The sequence below is a fragment of the Scophthalmus maximus genome, chromosome 1, assembly GCF_022379125.1.
Source record: "Scophthalmus maximus strain ysfricsl-2021 chromosome 1, ASM2237912v1, whole genome shotgun sequence".
In the NCBI taxonomy this organism is placed as follows: Eukaryota; Metazoa; Chordata; class Actinopteri; order Pleuronectiformes; family Scophthalmidae; genus Scophthalmus; species Scophthalmus maximus.
This window is the reverse complement of record NC_061515.1, coordinates 6,101,313-6,112,638: the sequence shown is the minus strand read 5'-3', so window position 1 is coordinate 6,112,638 and position 11,326 is coordinate 6,101,313. Positions and strand designations below refer to the sequence as shown.

General features: G+C 49.6%; 1 protein-coding gene and 1 long non-coding RNA gene across 16 annotated transcripts in view; one reads left to right on the top strand and one right to left on the bottom strand.

The window, feature by feature from the left end:
- The first annotated feature begins 1,975 nt into the window (after positions 1-1,975).
- The window catches only part of LOC118314024 (protein SOGA3), a 20,463-nt gene continuing 11,112 nt past the window's right edge, over positions 1,976-11,326 (top strand). For 2 of the 7 annotated variants that reach the window (XM_035640105.2, XM_035640113.2), the window contains exon 1: positions 9,472-11,227. In XM_035640105.2, coding sequence (XP_035495998.2) covers positions 10,790-11,227 — 438 coding nt within the window. In that variant the 5' untranslated portion in view covers positions 9,472-10,789. The other 5 variants (XM_035640163.2, XM_047331637.1, XM_035640130.2 and 2 more) reach the window with 5 other exon arrangements.
- Positions 5,065-11,326, bottom strand: part of LOC118314107 — a 24,240-nt gene continuing 17,978 nt past the window's right edge. For 6 of the 9 annotated variants that reach the window (XR_004794591.2, XR_004794590.2, XR_004794593.2 and 3 more), the window contains 4 exons: positions 9,288-9,372; positions 7,560-8,000; positions 6,360-6,481; positions 5,065-6,235 (listed from right to left, as the gene is read on the bottom strand). This is a non-coding gene — a long non-coding RNA (uncharacterized LOC118314107). Of the gene's footprint in view, positions 6,236-6,359; positions 6,677-7,559; positions 8,001-9,287; positions 9,373-11,326 lie in introns of all 9 variants that reach the window. The other 3 variants (XR_004794598.2, XR_004794599.2, XR_004794600.2) reach the window with 3 other exon arrangements.

The window sequence follows — 11,326 nt, the reverse complement described above, 5'->3', positions numbered from 1 at the left end:
TAAATCCCATGTGGATCTCACTGAAAAGTAACAATTATCCTGCCAGTCAGAAGCTCGGTGGATATCTGGAGCACAACAACCGAAACCAGAGACAGGCGTGGTTTGTTTTTTTAGCCTTGTGGGAGAAACACATTGCACCAATGAGGCACTATAGTTTCACAAACAAGCTGGTTATTATCTGTCAGGATACGCCTCACCGATGGCATGCGTGATTATTAATAATGGATTGAACACATTTTCCGCATGTGACTCTTTGAATGCATTTTGTTGAAAAATGTATTTGTTTAAACGTTATTCTTTTGAACGTGTCACCACACAAAGTTCAAGAAAAGTGTAGAGTTTCGTGGTGGGGCTTGTGAAAGACTCCAGTTCAGTCTATACGTTGCATTATAAAAATATTACATGCCACACAGAAACTGCAGTATGACACATCAGATTAATCCTGATAATGTTGCTTAGTGACAAACAAACACGAAGTCTGGGATCCCTCTGCCTGCACATGACTTCACTGAGGTGATCTGGGGTGAGGGTATGTGTGAATAATAGAGAAAGTGAGAATGACAGAGAGGCTTGGGTGTGGGAAATGGATGAGGGTGTTATTTTTAGAAAAATGTTCATCATCTTCTCTCTCGCTCTCTTTCTCTTTACCTCTCTAATAGCACCAGTGCATAGGAAGAGGATCTGCACACTCTCTCACTCTCTCTCACACACACACACACACACACACACACACACACACACACACACACACACACACACACACACACACACACACACACACACACACACACACACACACACACACACACACACACACACACACACACACGTTATCCACTTTGTAAATATATTAAATTTATGCTGCCGGATTAAATAACAAAGATGTAAAATGTGCAAACGTCTACAGTGTTTTCCCCATGTGTAGATTTAATAGTAAAAAAATTGTGTGTTCTCTGTGCATGATAAAAGACACTTTCTCAACCAAACACTGTATAAACCCCTTCTTTTGTTTCACCTAAGAGATAAAAGAATCAACAATTCCTGTCTGGTGCAAACGGGAGCTTCCACAATGGAGACATCTGTCACTTAAATGCAGGCAAATGATTGAATAGTCCTGGGGCAGAAGAAGGATGGGTGGGGGGAAGTGATGAATGCGTGTGTGTGTGTGTGTGTGTGTGTGTGTGTGTGTGCGTGTGTGTGTGTGTGCGTGTGTGTGTGTGTGCGTGCGCGGGGAGAGAGAGTGAAAAGGAGTGCAGGACCCCAAACATCTGTTATCCTATTCAGAGAAAATGGACCATCATTCCCCACGACATCTTGTCTGGTAATCAAACTGTGATTACAACTGAGAACAGTTTTGTTTCTGAACGGATTAAGATATAGAGAATGTAAAAGCCTGTTGTGACACACACAGGTAAGAGCCTGAGAGATGTTTGTTTTTTTATCGAACCTTTGACAGAAGCTCAAATCCCTGCCATAAAACTTTTCCGAGCAGAGCAAATCCTAAAGCTTTCAATCCAAATCAACCCTCACACTTCCTGCAAACCGGTTACAGGATGCTGCACACAACATCACTTCTGCTTCTCTGTGGTGTTTCACAGATGTGTTTTGACATTTGTGGAAAAGAAAATTGCGGGAGAAAGGTGGCAACAGCAACAAACATTTTGAACCACAGGTTTAAAAATAAGCAGCTCCACGGCCATTAAGGTCTACGTCACTGAAATCAATGCCACCGATGGATGAGTCACTTCCTTTCCGATCAGGGAACCGAAGTCAAATAATTGTCAGAGTATGAGAAATCATACCTCAACCTGTTAATAAAGCTCAGTTCAAATGTCTGAATTCAAGGAGAGAGAGAGAGAGAGAGAGAGAGAGAGAGAGAGAGAGAGAGAGAGAGAGAGAGAGAGAGAGAGAGAGAGCATCGTGTCGTCTTCCAATGAGAGCAGTCTGCTCCCAGCCGATGATGTAATGTCATGAATATTGAAACAGGTTGCTCGGTGGCCGGGCGGCGCTAGAGTCAGCCTCCCTTCCTGCCTCCCCATCACCATCACCATCACCCTCCAGCGTCCGACAAAACACACGTTAAACAGGTAAGGAATTCATTTTTTGGTGTTCACAATGCTTGTGTCTTCGAGCACGTATAGGCCACGTGTGACCTGTACGAAGGGCAGAGCAGAGACTGTGGTCCACATCATGTCCTGTGCTGCCAGGCCTCCCGAGGTGCCTTGATGTACTGTTGCTGCTCCTGCTTGTTTATATATAGAAAACTGTATTCCACTGGATTCTACACTGAGCCGCGCTCCCTCCCTTGTTTGGTCTCTTCAACAATCCTTCATTTAACCAGCACTTATAGTGAGAGGCGGGGTGGGAGAGACTCTGTGACTCGCAGGCGAGTCTTTGCTTTTCAGACCCAAAGAGACAAAGAGAAAAGAAAAATGCACTAACTGTTCCACCTGTTCGTTAGACAAAAGAAAGGGGTTTTTTTGGGGGGGGGGGGGGGGGGGGGGGGGGGGGTTTCGCCGTTGGCGCCGACACTTGTATAGCTCATCTTCCATCCTCCTCCATCTACCTGAGTCATCGGGCAGGTTGGTGATGAGGAGTTCGATGAAGATGGCAGACAGGAAGCGGTTCCTCTCAGCAGCTCGGACGTGGCTCATCCGGCGGGCGATGGAGAGGCCGGGTGGTCCTTTGTCTCTCCTGGGTCGGTGGGGGATCGGATCAGGGGCCACTCACTCAGGACCCGTCCTCTGTCAACGGAACAAGCAGCGCGGTTTTAATTGGCTCGCTGCTGCTCCGGGTTTAACAGCCAATGACATCGCCTCCTCTTCGCTCTCTCCCGTTGCCCTGCGGGCCGCGCACATGGCACAAGTGTGGGTTGTCTAATTGCCCGAGCAGCAGCTGATCTCACACACAGGGGCTGAATGGCCGACTGCATAATCACTGGTGGTCACGTATCCGTCTCTGGGCGCTTTCCACTGACCGTGGCCTAATTAGCCGTGCGTAAAAAGCTCCATCTTACAAGCGCGGTGCGCCCTGGTGCGGCACCCGGCTTCTTCCCATCCTCTCTTCAGTAAAGTCTTGGTCACACAAACGGACTGCTCGGTCCCTCGCCTAACATGTTCTCATTTATCTCGCCTACCCCCTTATCCGCCTTATAGCCTAAGTATGAAAGGGCCCTTTTCTTCCAGGGACAGTGACACGGGTGAAGGGCGCGGATGTTGCTGGGGATGAGCTGAGCCGGTGACACCATGATGAACCCATCCTCCTCCGCCGACTCCCCGCGGCAGCCAGACAATAGCAGCCGGAAGCAGCAGCCGCGGTCGTCGTCCCCGGCCGGTCTCAAGGACGGTGGATCCAAAGCCGCACAGAAGGGCAGCAACTCGTCGAAGCTCGTCGCGTCAAAGCAGGGAGGAGGAGGAGGAGGAGGAGGAGGAGGAGGGGGAGGGAGCGGGCGAAGCAGCCGAGGTCAGTCTCCCGTTTCCACCGGCAGGGAGCGGCAGGCCGGAGGCGCTGCTGCCACCAGAGGCGCGGCCGCTGTCCAGGCTGCTGGTGCTGAAAGCCCGACGCCACACAAGCCGGCGGCGGCTGCAGACAGAGGCGGCGTCCAGACACCGGAAGACTCGGCCCGCCCCGACGCGTCCTCGCCCTCCAGAGGAGACGCGAACCGCGTCGTCTCCGACCAGCCGTGCGCATCCAAGTCCCCAAAACTGAGGAGCAAAAACCCGAGGGGAGGGGAGGCCGCCGCCGCGGCGACGAGCGGCACCAAGAAGGGCTCCAAAGGCACCGTGGGCTGCGGACCCGGTTTCTGGAAGGAGGGATGCTTGCAGTCCGAGCTAATACAGTTCCACTTGAATAAGAGCCTGGGGAAGAAAGGGACAAAGATGCAGCCGAGATCCGCGTCTCCGCCCGCCTCGGAGCCGGAGCTGTCCCCGGAGCGCGACCGACCGCAGCCCGCTCCGCCACAGCCCGACCAGGGGATGCAAGACGAGATCGAAAGGCTGGAGGATGAGAACGAGGATCTTAAGGTAAACTGGTTACATTGAAATTCAGACTATTTCAATTTGCTTCAACAATTTGTTGTTTTTCAGCGTGTGCAGTAGTCACACCTGTTGTCCCAGCCTATACATAATGCTTCAGGCGTTGTTTTGAAAAATATGCTTTAAAAAGGCCAATTTTCCTCAGTGGCTGGACTTAATGGATTCAATTACTTCCTGGCACATTTAGATTTCTTTCCCCCCTGTGTTTTGTTAGATTGAAATCGAGGAGATGCGGGCAGAGATGGATGAGATGCGGGACACGTTCTACGAGGAGGACGCCTGCCAGCTCCAGGACATGCGCAGAGATCTGGAGAGAGCCAACAAGAACTGTCGGATCCTCCAGTACCGACTCAAGAAAGCCGAGAGGAAGAGACTCCGGTTCGCGGAGAGCGGCCAGGTGGACGGAGAGCTGGTCCGGAGTCTGGAGCAAGACCTGAAAGTGAGTCCGAGGAGATCCCCCAGCATCATGCAGTTGTATTCTGCATTCCTTAAATCTCTCATCATGTCTCTTCTCCTCTGTCTTGGTCACGCAGGTGGCAAAGGACGTGTCCGTGCGCCTGCACCATGAGCTGGAGAGTGTGGAGGAGAAGAGGACAAAGACAGAGGAGGAGAACGAGAAGCTGAGGCAGCAGCTGATCGAGGTGGAGGTCACCAAGCAGGCTCTGCAGAACGAGCTGGAGAAAGCCAAAGAGGTGAGGGCCACAGGGCGGTGTGTGCATTTGTTTGTTCCATCTTTCTCTCTCTGTGTGTGTGCGCGTGTGCGCGCTTGGGGAAATGCAATCCCAATAGTTTCCTGAACAATAACAGACGTTAGGTTGATAAGAGGCAATACAGGACTGTGCGCTTTTGAAGGACACTGTAAAATAAAGTTACTATTGTAGATTATCTTTAGTGAATAAATACCTTATTGACCAAACATAATTAAAATGGAATACAGAATATTGAACAGTTGATGACATTGAATCTTAAATCATTTCAATAGTAGCTGGAGTTGAAAATCCCACTGAGAAAAGTACAGTAACATAAGAGATTTTATGCCCTGATATCTTTTTAATATGTGTTAGATGACTCATTCTCAGACAGAAAGAATTTTACAAATGCATGTTGCTGCAGGTGTTTTCCATTTGAAGGCTGTAAAATCCACACTGGCACTCGTGATCACCACGTGTTGCATTTGAATATTTGACCAGCAACGTTCTGGAGAGTGAGTTAGAGTGGGACGATTTTTTTCCATTACCGAGCCTTCAGTGTTCCATACATCTGGATGTTATCAGTCGCCCCAGTGAGAAAAGAGCGAGCTGCTGCTGCTGCTGATGTAACAACTGATGTTTCCCTGCAGCTCTCACTGAAAAGAAAAGGAAGTAAGGATGGACAGAGAGCTGAGAGGAGGATTCCACAGACCCCAATCGAGGTAAGTCAGCATTTACAATATCAGATACTATGAGCAACAGCAGAGATGCTTAGTATGAAATCTTAAATCTTTCATTTATGTTGTGTTCCATTTTCATTTCCTCTGACCAAGTAACATGTGCATTGCTGAAATCTCACAAGTGTTACCTCTATATACTAACCAAGATTATTCATATAGACCTTGTAGTTGCAGAGATATACTCTTTTCATTTTCGAGCAGGGACCTGCGAAAAGGCCCTTGAGCTTAAAGAGTATGACCATCACCCCGTTATAATATGTACAGGCAATGAAACATTTCCAAGGCTGGTAGATGTTCTGGAACACTACCAAAGAAATTCAAATAAGGGGAGAAACTACATTATTGGTGTATTATGTATTCTTCCATATTGAGTTTGTGAAAAAAAAAAAAGACAGCTCATAAGGTAATAACTAATCTGCATATCAACAAACTGTCTTCCTTTTCCATAGGAAGAAAATGAGGATCTGAAATGTCAGCTTGCCTTCATCAAGGAGGAAGCCATCTTGATGAGGAAAAAGATGGCAAAGATCGACAAGGAAAAGGACCGACTGGAGCAGGAACTGCAGAAGTACCGTTCCTTCTACGGGGACGTGGACAGCCCTCTGCCCAAAGGTGAAGCTGGAGGACCTCCCACCACCCGCGAATCAGAGCTGAAGCTCCGCTTGCGCCTGGTGGAGGAGGAGGCGAACATCCTGGGGAGGAAGATTGTGGAGCTGGAGGTGGAGAACAGGGGGCTGAAGGCCGAGCTGGACGACATGAGGGAGGACAGGTACTTTGCAGATTCCCCAGATTATTGATGATGAGAATAAAAAATTATAATTTGTGATAAGGAAAAAGCAAAATAAAAGAGTGGGCTGTAAATGCACGTTTGCAGTTATCAATGCTTTGCTCCTCACCTAGTCTTGCGGCGGCAGGCCTGGACGGCTCTAGCAGCGGAGGTCAACAATGCAGGGAGCAGGGCGAGGCCCTGTCGGAGCTGAGGCAGCAGCTTCAGCTGGTGGAGGACGAGGCTGAACTCCTTCGCAGGAATTTAGCAGATGTGGAAGAAGAGAACAAAAAGGTAAACAGTTTAGATTGCATTCAAGAAACACGCAGTTTCCTCAATGGGTCCTTTGCATTGATATTACAAGATTCAGATACAAAAAAATGCAGAGAAACTCAACAGGAATAGTCTGCTTTAGTTTCTCTGTCCAGGACTGGTTTCTGTTTGGTTCTGTTTGAAAAAAGACAGTAAATAATATCTGGTATATACAGTACTTCTGGATATTACTCGGCAAAGCAATGCTGCTTTAATTTCAATAATGTAGGATGCAATTTTTATGTGTCTCCTCTTTGGTTGCTATCATTAGTATCATCAATGACTTTGAGGCCTTTTATAGAAACTAGCTCCTCTCTAAGCCTCGTACGAAAATAAAATTAAAGTGTGTGAGCTGTTCACCCACACAGTAATAAGCACACAGAGGAATAACGTTCAGTTTTATGTTTAGGTGACAAACGAGCTCAATAAACTGAAATACAAGGCCGGATCCCATGAAGCTGGATCGAGACATGGAGGAGGTTTGTCTTTCTTTTCTCACCGTCTTTCACTGTCATCGTTGCAGGAGATGAATCACACACACTTCTCTTCTCTTTCAGCATAATATATCCCATGGAAAATGTGTTTCATACAGCCTGCAGACGTTGCACAATAAAGTCTCATTTAAACAAGTGTTCCACTTTTCATCGTCACCTTGTTTCAACACCAGGAGGAGCTGACCCTGCTAAAGTGGAGGGCCTGCAGGAGGAGCTGAAAGTGGCTCGCCTGCAGATCAATGAGCTGAGCGGAAAAGTTATGCAGCTCCAGTACGAGAACCGCGTGCTGCTCTCCAACATGCAGCGCTACGACCTGGCCTCCCACCTGGGCATCCGCGCCAGCCCGAGGGACAGCGACGCCGAGAGCGACGGCGGCCGGGACGATGACACGCCCTCGGCCTCAGCGTCCTCCCCTCGCCTCCTCCCACCCCACCGTAAGCGCGAGGGCCCCATCGGAGGGGAGAGCGACCCGGACGAGGTGAGGAACATCCGCTGCCTCACCCCGACGCGCTCCCTCTACTCACCCGTGGACAGTCGTTTTTTAGCCAGAAGCCTGAAGGACCGGCAGCAGATGATAGACATCTGCATGGAGGCGGAGAGGCTGGGTCGGACCATCGATAGGCTCATCGCTGACACCAGCACTATCATCGCTGAGGCCCGAGTGTACGTCACCAACGGGGAACTGTTTGCCAGGCTGGAGGAGGATGAAGAAGGTGGCAGGTAAGAAGACTGTGATCAGTTGAAGTGTCCTGGACTGTTACTGACATTACAGTCAAATTGGAAAATCTTGTTTTTATCATTAATTCGGTCGAAACATTCTTTATGATTGCTCTACAGGATCAGAGAGCATGAGCTGCTGTATCGTATCAACGCCCAGTTGAAAGCCTTCAGGAAGGAGCTGCAGAGCTTCATAGATCGGCTGGACGTCCCCAGGCAGGAGGATAAACAGGCAGAGGAGCCACTGTCTGTAAGGCAAAGAATTAAACATGATTGGATTCTGTATGACTTTAATGACTGTCATTTTTTTCCTGTCGTCTAACATCCACTTATCTAACTTGTCAATGTGTCTCTCACCCCCTCGTCCCCCTCCCCCTTTTCATCCTTTCATTCATAAGATGTTTCAGCCCATTATTTTGCTGATCCTCATTCTCGTTCTGTTCTCCTCACTCTCTTATGCCACCATTTTTAAATTGGTATTCCTTTTCACCCTATTCTTTGTTCTATAAAGCACAAACTCAACGTCATGTTTTGTACTTTTTTCATTATTTCTTTATTTCAGTTTTTTAAAAATTTTAATTAATCATTCATTTCCATGCTGTTATGTTGGACACGTCACATGTCACAAGGTCACTCACGGTACAGGACGTTATCATTTCCCATGTACGAGCCAAGCCACTCATGTACTCAAGATGCTTTCAGCGTTTATCGGAGGGCAAACACCGCGGAGCGGCAGTGGACAGAGTGTTGGGTGAGTATTTCAATAAACTGTCTGACAGTGAATAATATGCAGTTTGGTTCCAGATGTTACAGTCTAAAATTTCCACGAGTGTCCCGACCGTAATCGATTGACATATGTCTCACTTTCCCGTTAGTTTACACCATTTTCTCATTTGCTAATAGAGACTGGTGGCAGTTTGTACTATACTTCCCTGATTAGCTCAGTCCAACAATAACTGCAATCCCCTGTGTGAGTGGGCAGGTGCCTTTTATTAGATTTCAAAATGTTGTGGGCTGTATTGTTGCTACTGTAAGTGTGAGGAATCTATCTATCACGTTGCTTACAGGTGAAAAAAAATATTGGTTGTAGCTTGTGCACCATATTTTTGTTTCACTTGATGTCCAATGGGCACAAGACTTCTTGTTATTTTTAAATTACATAACCATTCCTTTGTATCGATGAGCTTTCACGTGACATCAGCAGGAATAGCAGTGCATTGTAAATACCCTGTTGGAGTTTATGACTGTCATGTCACGGCAATGCACACACAGACTATACACACACGTTCAGCAATAACAGTGACACTCACATACAGTAGCACACTGTCTGATATTGAAACTAACATCAGGCACATGTCTCTGGCAAAAAAACTCTGCTCAGGCACAACTGTGTGAGTCATCAGATGGGGGGGGGGGGGGGGATATGATAGGAGCAGTGGAGTATAGTGTAGGCCCATATTTTGGGGGATTTGGGTTATTTGATGTTCGGAACATGTGTTAGAATACAGAGGTGAGTCAGTTTGAACCAAACGGACCTGACCAACCGGACGGAGGCGGAACCGGTCCACTTCTTCTTCTCATCCCATCGGTGGGATGTCTGACGTCACATATTAGGGCCAGCTGTGGAGAGAGAGAGAGAGAGAGAGAGAGAGAGAGCGAGAGAGAGAGAGAGAGAGAGAGAGAGAGAGAGAGAGAGAGAGAGAGAGTGAGTTAATGAAAGCATCGTTTCGGCTGCAGGCTGTCTCGGCAGTTGTTTTCAACGGAGCCGAGCTGCATTCCCCACTCCCCACTCCACATCTGCTGCTTCGTGTCTTCGAAAGGAGGACATTCATTGTAACGCTCGGGATCACATTAGCAGAAGAGGTAAAGGGGTCTGTGATTTTCTCCCGGGTGACACGTGCTTCCTGGGTTCTTCGTCGTCTATTTTTCTTCCAGCTCGGGGGCGAACATCTGACACGTGAACGTCACAGCGAGTGACAACAGAGCGACGACCTGTACTGTCTCCCGGGCCTCACGTTACCGACAGGCTGCGACTGGCAACGTGTGCTATCATATCTTACAAAAAAATCGAGATGATTCAACCCTCGTGATAGTCACCCTCCTCCGTTGCGCGGGGAGGCTTCGGGTACGCGGCCGGGAGGCTGCAAGGAGGCTGTCTCTCTCGCCAGGCTTCGAATAAGAAAGGGATTAAGGAAATACGCAAAACCACAGGTCCGTCTCCTCTCACAGGCGAGGTAAGGAGACAGCTTCTGGCAGAGTAACGGACACGTGCGAGTCGTAATAAGTGCTTGGTGACCGCGCAGCTGCTTCTGATTAACCGCGGCGCGCTGCGCGGACCGATGTGTTGCCATGGCTACAGCGCAAGGTGGTGGCGCCTCCCGCGACATAATTCGAGAGGCCCGGTGTTGATTGATGGGTTGTTCGTCGCTCCCGTGCCTTCTCCTCCAGACGCGGCTCGGCTCGGCTCTCCGGCTCAAAGTCATGGTGACAGCGGGGGGGTTAAAAATACCCTCGCTGCTCTCACACCAGTGCGCTCCCTCCGCGATATTTTTGGGAACTTGTGCCACCCGCGTCGTCGGTCGCGCGGCTCGCCTGTGCATTTCTTCTCTGGCACTGTCGTCGTCTACACCCCACGAGTGTCTCGTCTCTCTCTCTGTGTGTGTGTGTGTGTGTCAGGGGAGAGGATTTCGATGTAAACATGTAAAACCAAAAAAAAGGGGGAAATACTGCGCACGAGTGCGGCGGTGAGGAGGACACCGCGCGCAGGGGGGAGACCCTTCGGCACAAGAGCTTGACCTTGTTGCCTGTGAAGTTATGGAGGCGACCGACGCGTCCGGTGCCGTCGCCCGCCAGAGCACCGCGGCGACTGGTGTCCCGAGCGCAGCGGTTACGCACGACGAGGGATCCGGCCGGAACCCCTGTGCCATCGGTCGACTGATGAATATGTGTTTGACTCGTATTTTGAATCGTCGATTGACCACCAGCTTTTGATCATTTGAAGTCGCTGTGCATTATTTATCTTTGATGTGCTCGAGAGATGTGGAGTGCGCTCGTGAACGGCTCGGGGCTGCACGGTGGTGGGGGCGGCGCCGGCGGGGGATACGTCCCGTCGCAGGGATGGGAGTTCGTGCCGTGCGCCGGGATGGATAGGGCAGAGCGCGGCAGGGGCAGTGGCCGCAGTCCGCCGAGACGGATCTCCTCTCCGCCCGCCGCCTTCACTCAGCTCTGCGAGCCCCACGAGCTCGGCGCGCCGCCGGGCCGAGGGGACGGCGAGCCGCCGGGGACACAGCTCGAGATTCTCGACGGACAAATGTGGCCGCGTCCCGAGCCGCCGCAGCAACCGCAGCCGCCGCAAACGCAACACACGACGAGGCTTAAAAGGAAATTTGACGAGTTGAAAAAGCGACATGTGCAGGACAAGGAGGATTGGATGCGCGAGAAGGAGTCATTGTTGAGAGAAGTGGCTGACATACAAGTAATTTGGAGCTATGTACTATGTATGTGTGGGCTTATGATATTGTGCTTTGAAAAGGTTTCATGCATCAGGTTTATTTGTAGTGGTTCGTCAGTGCTA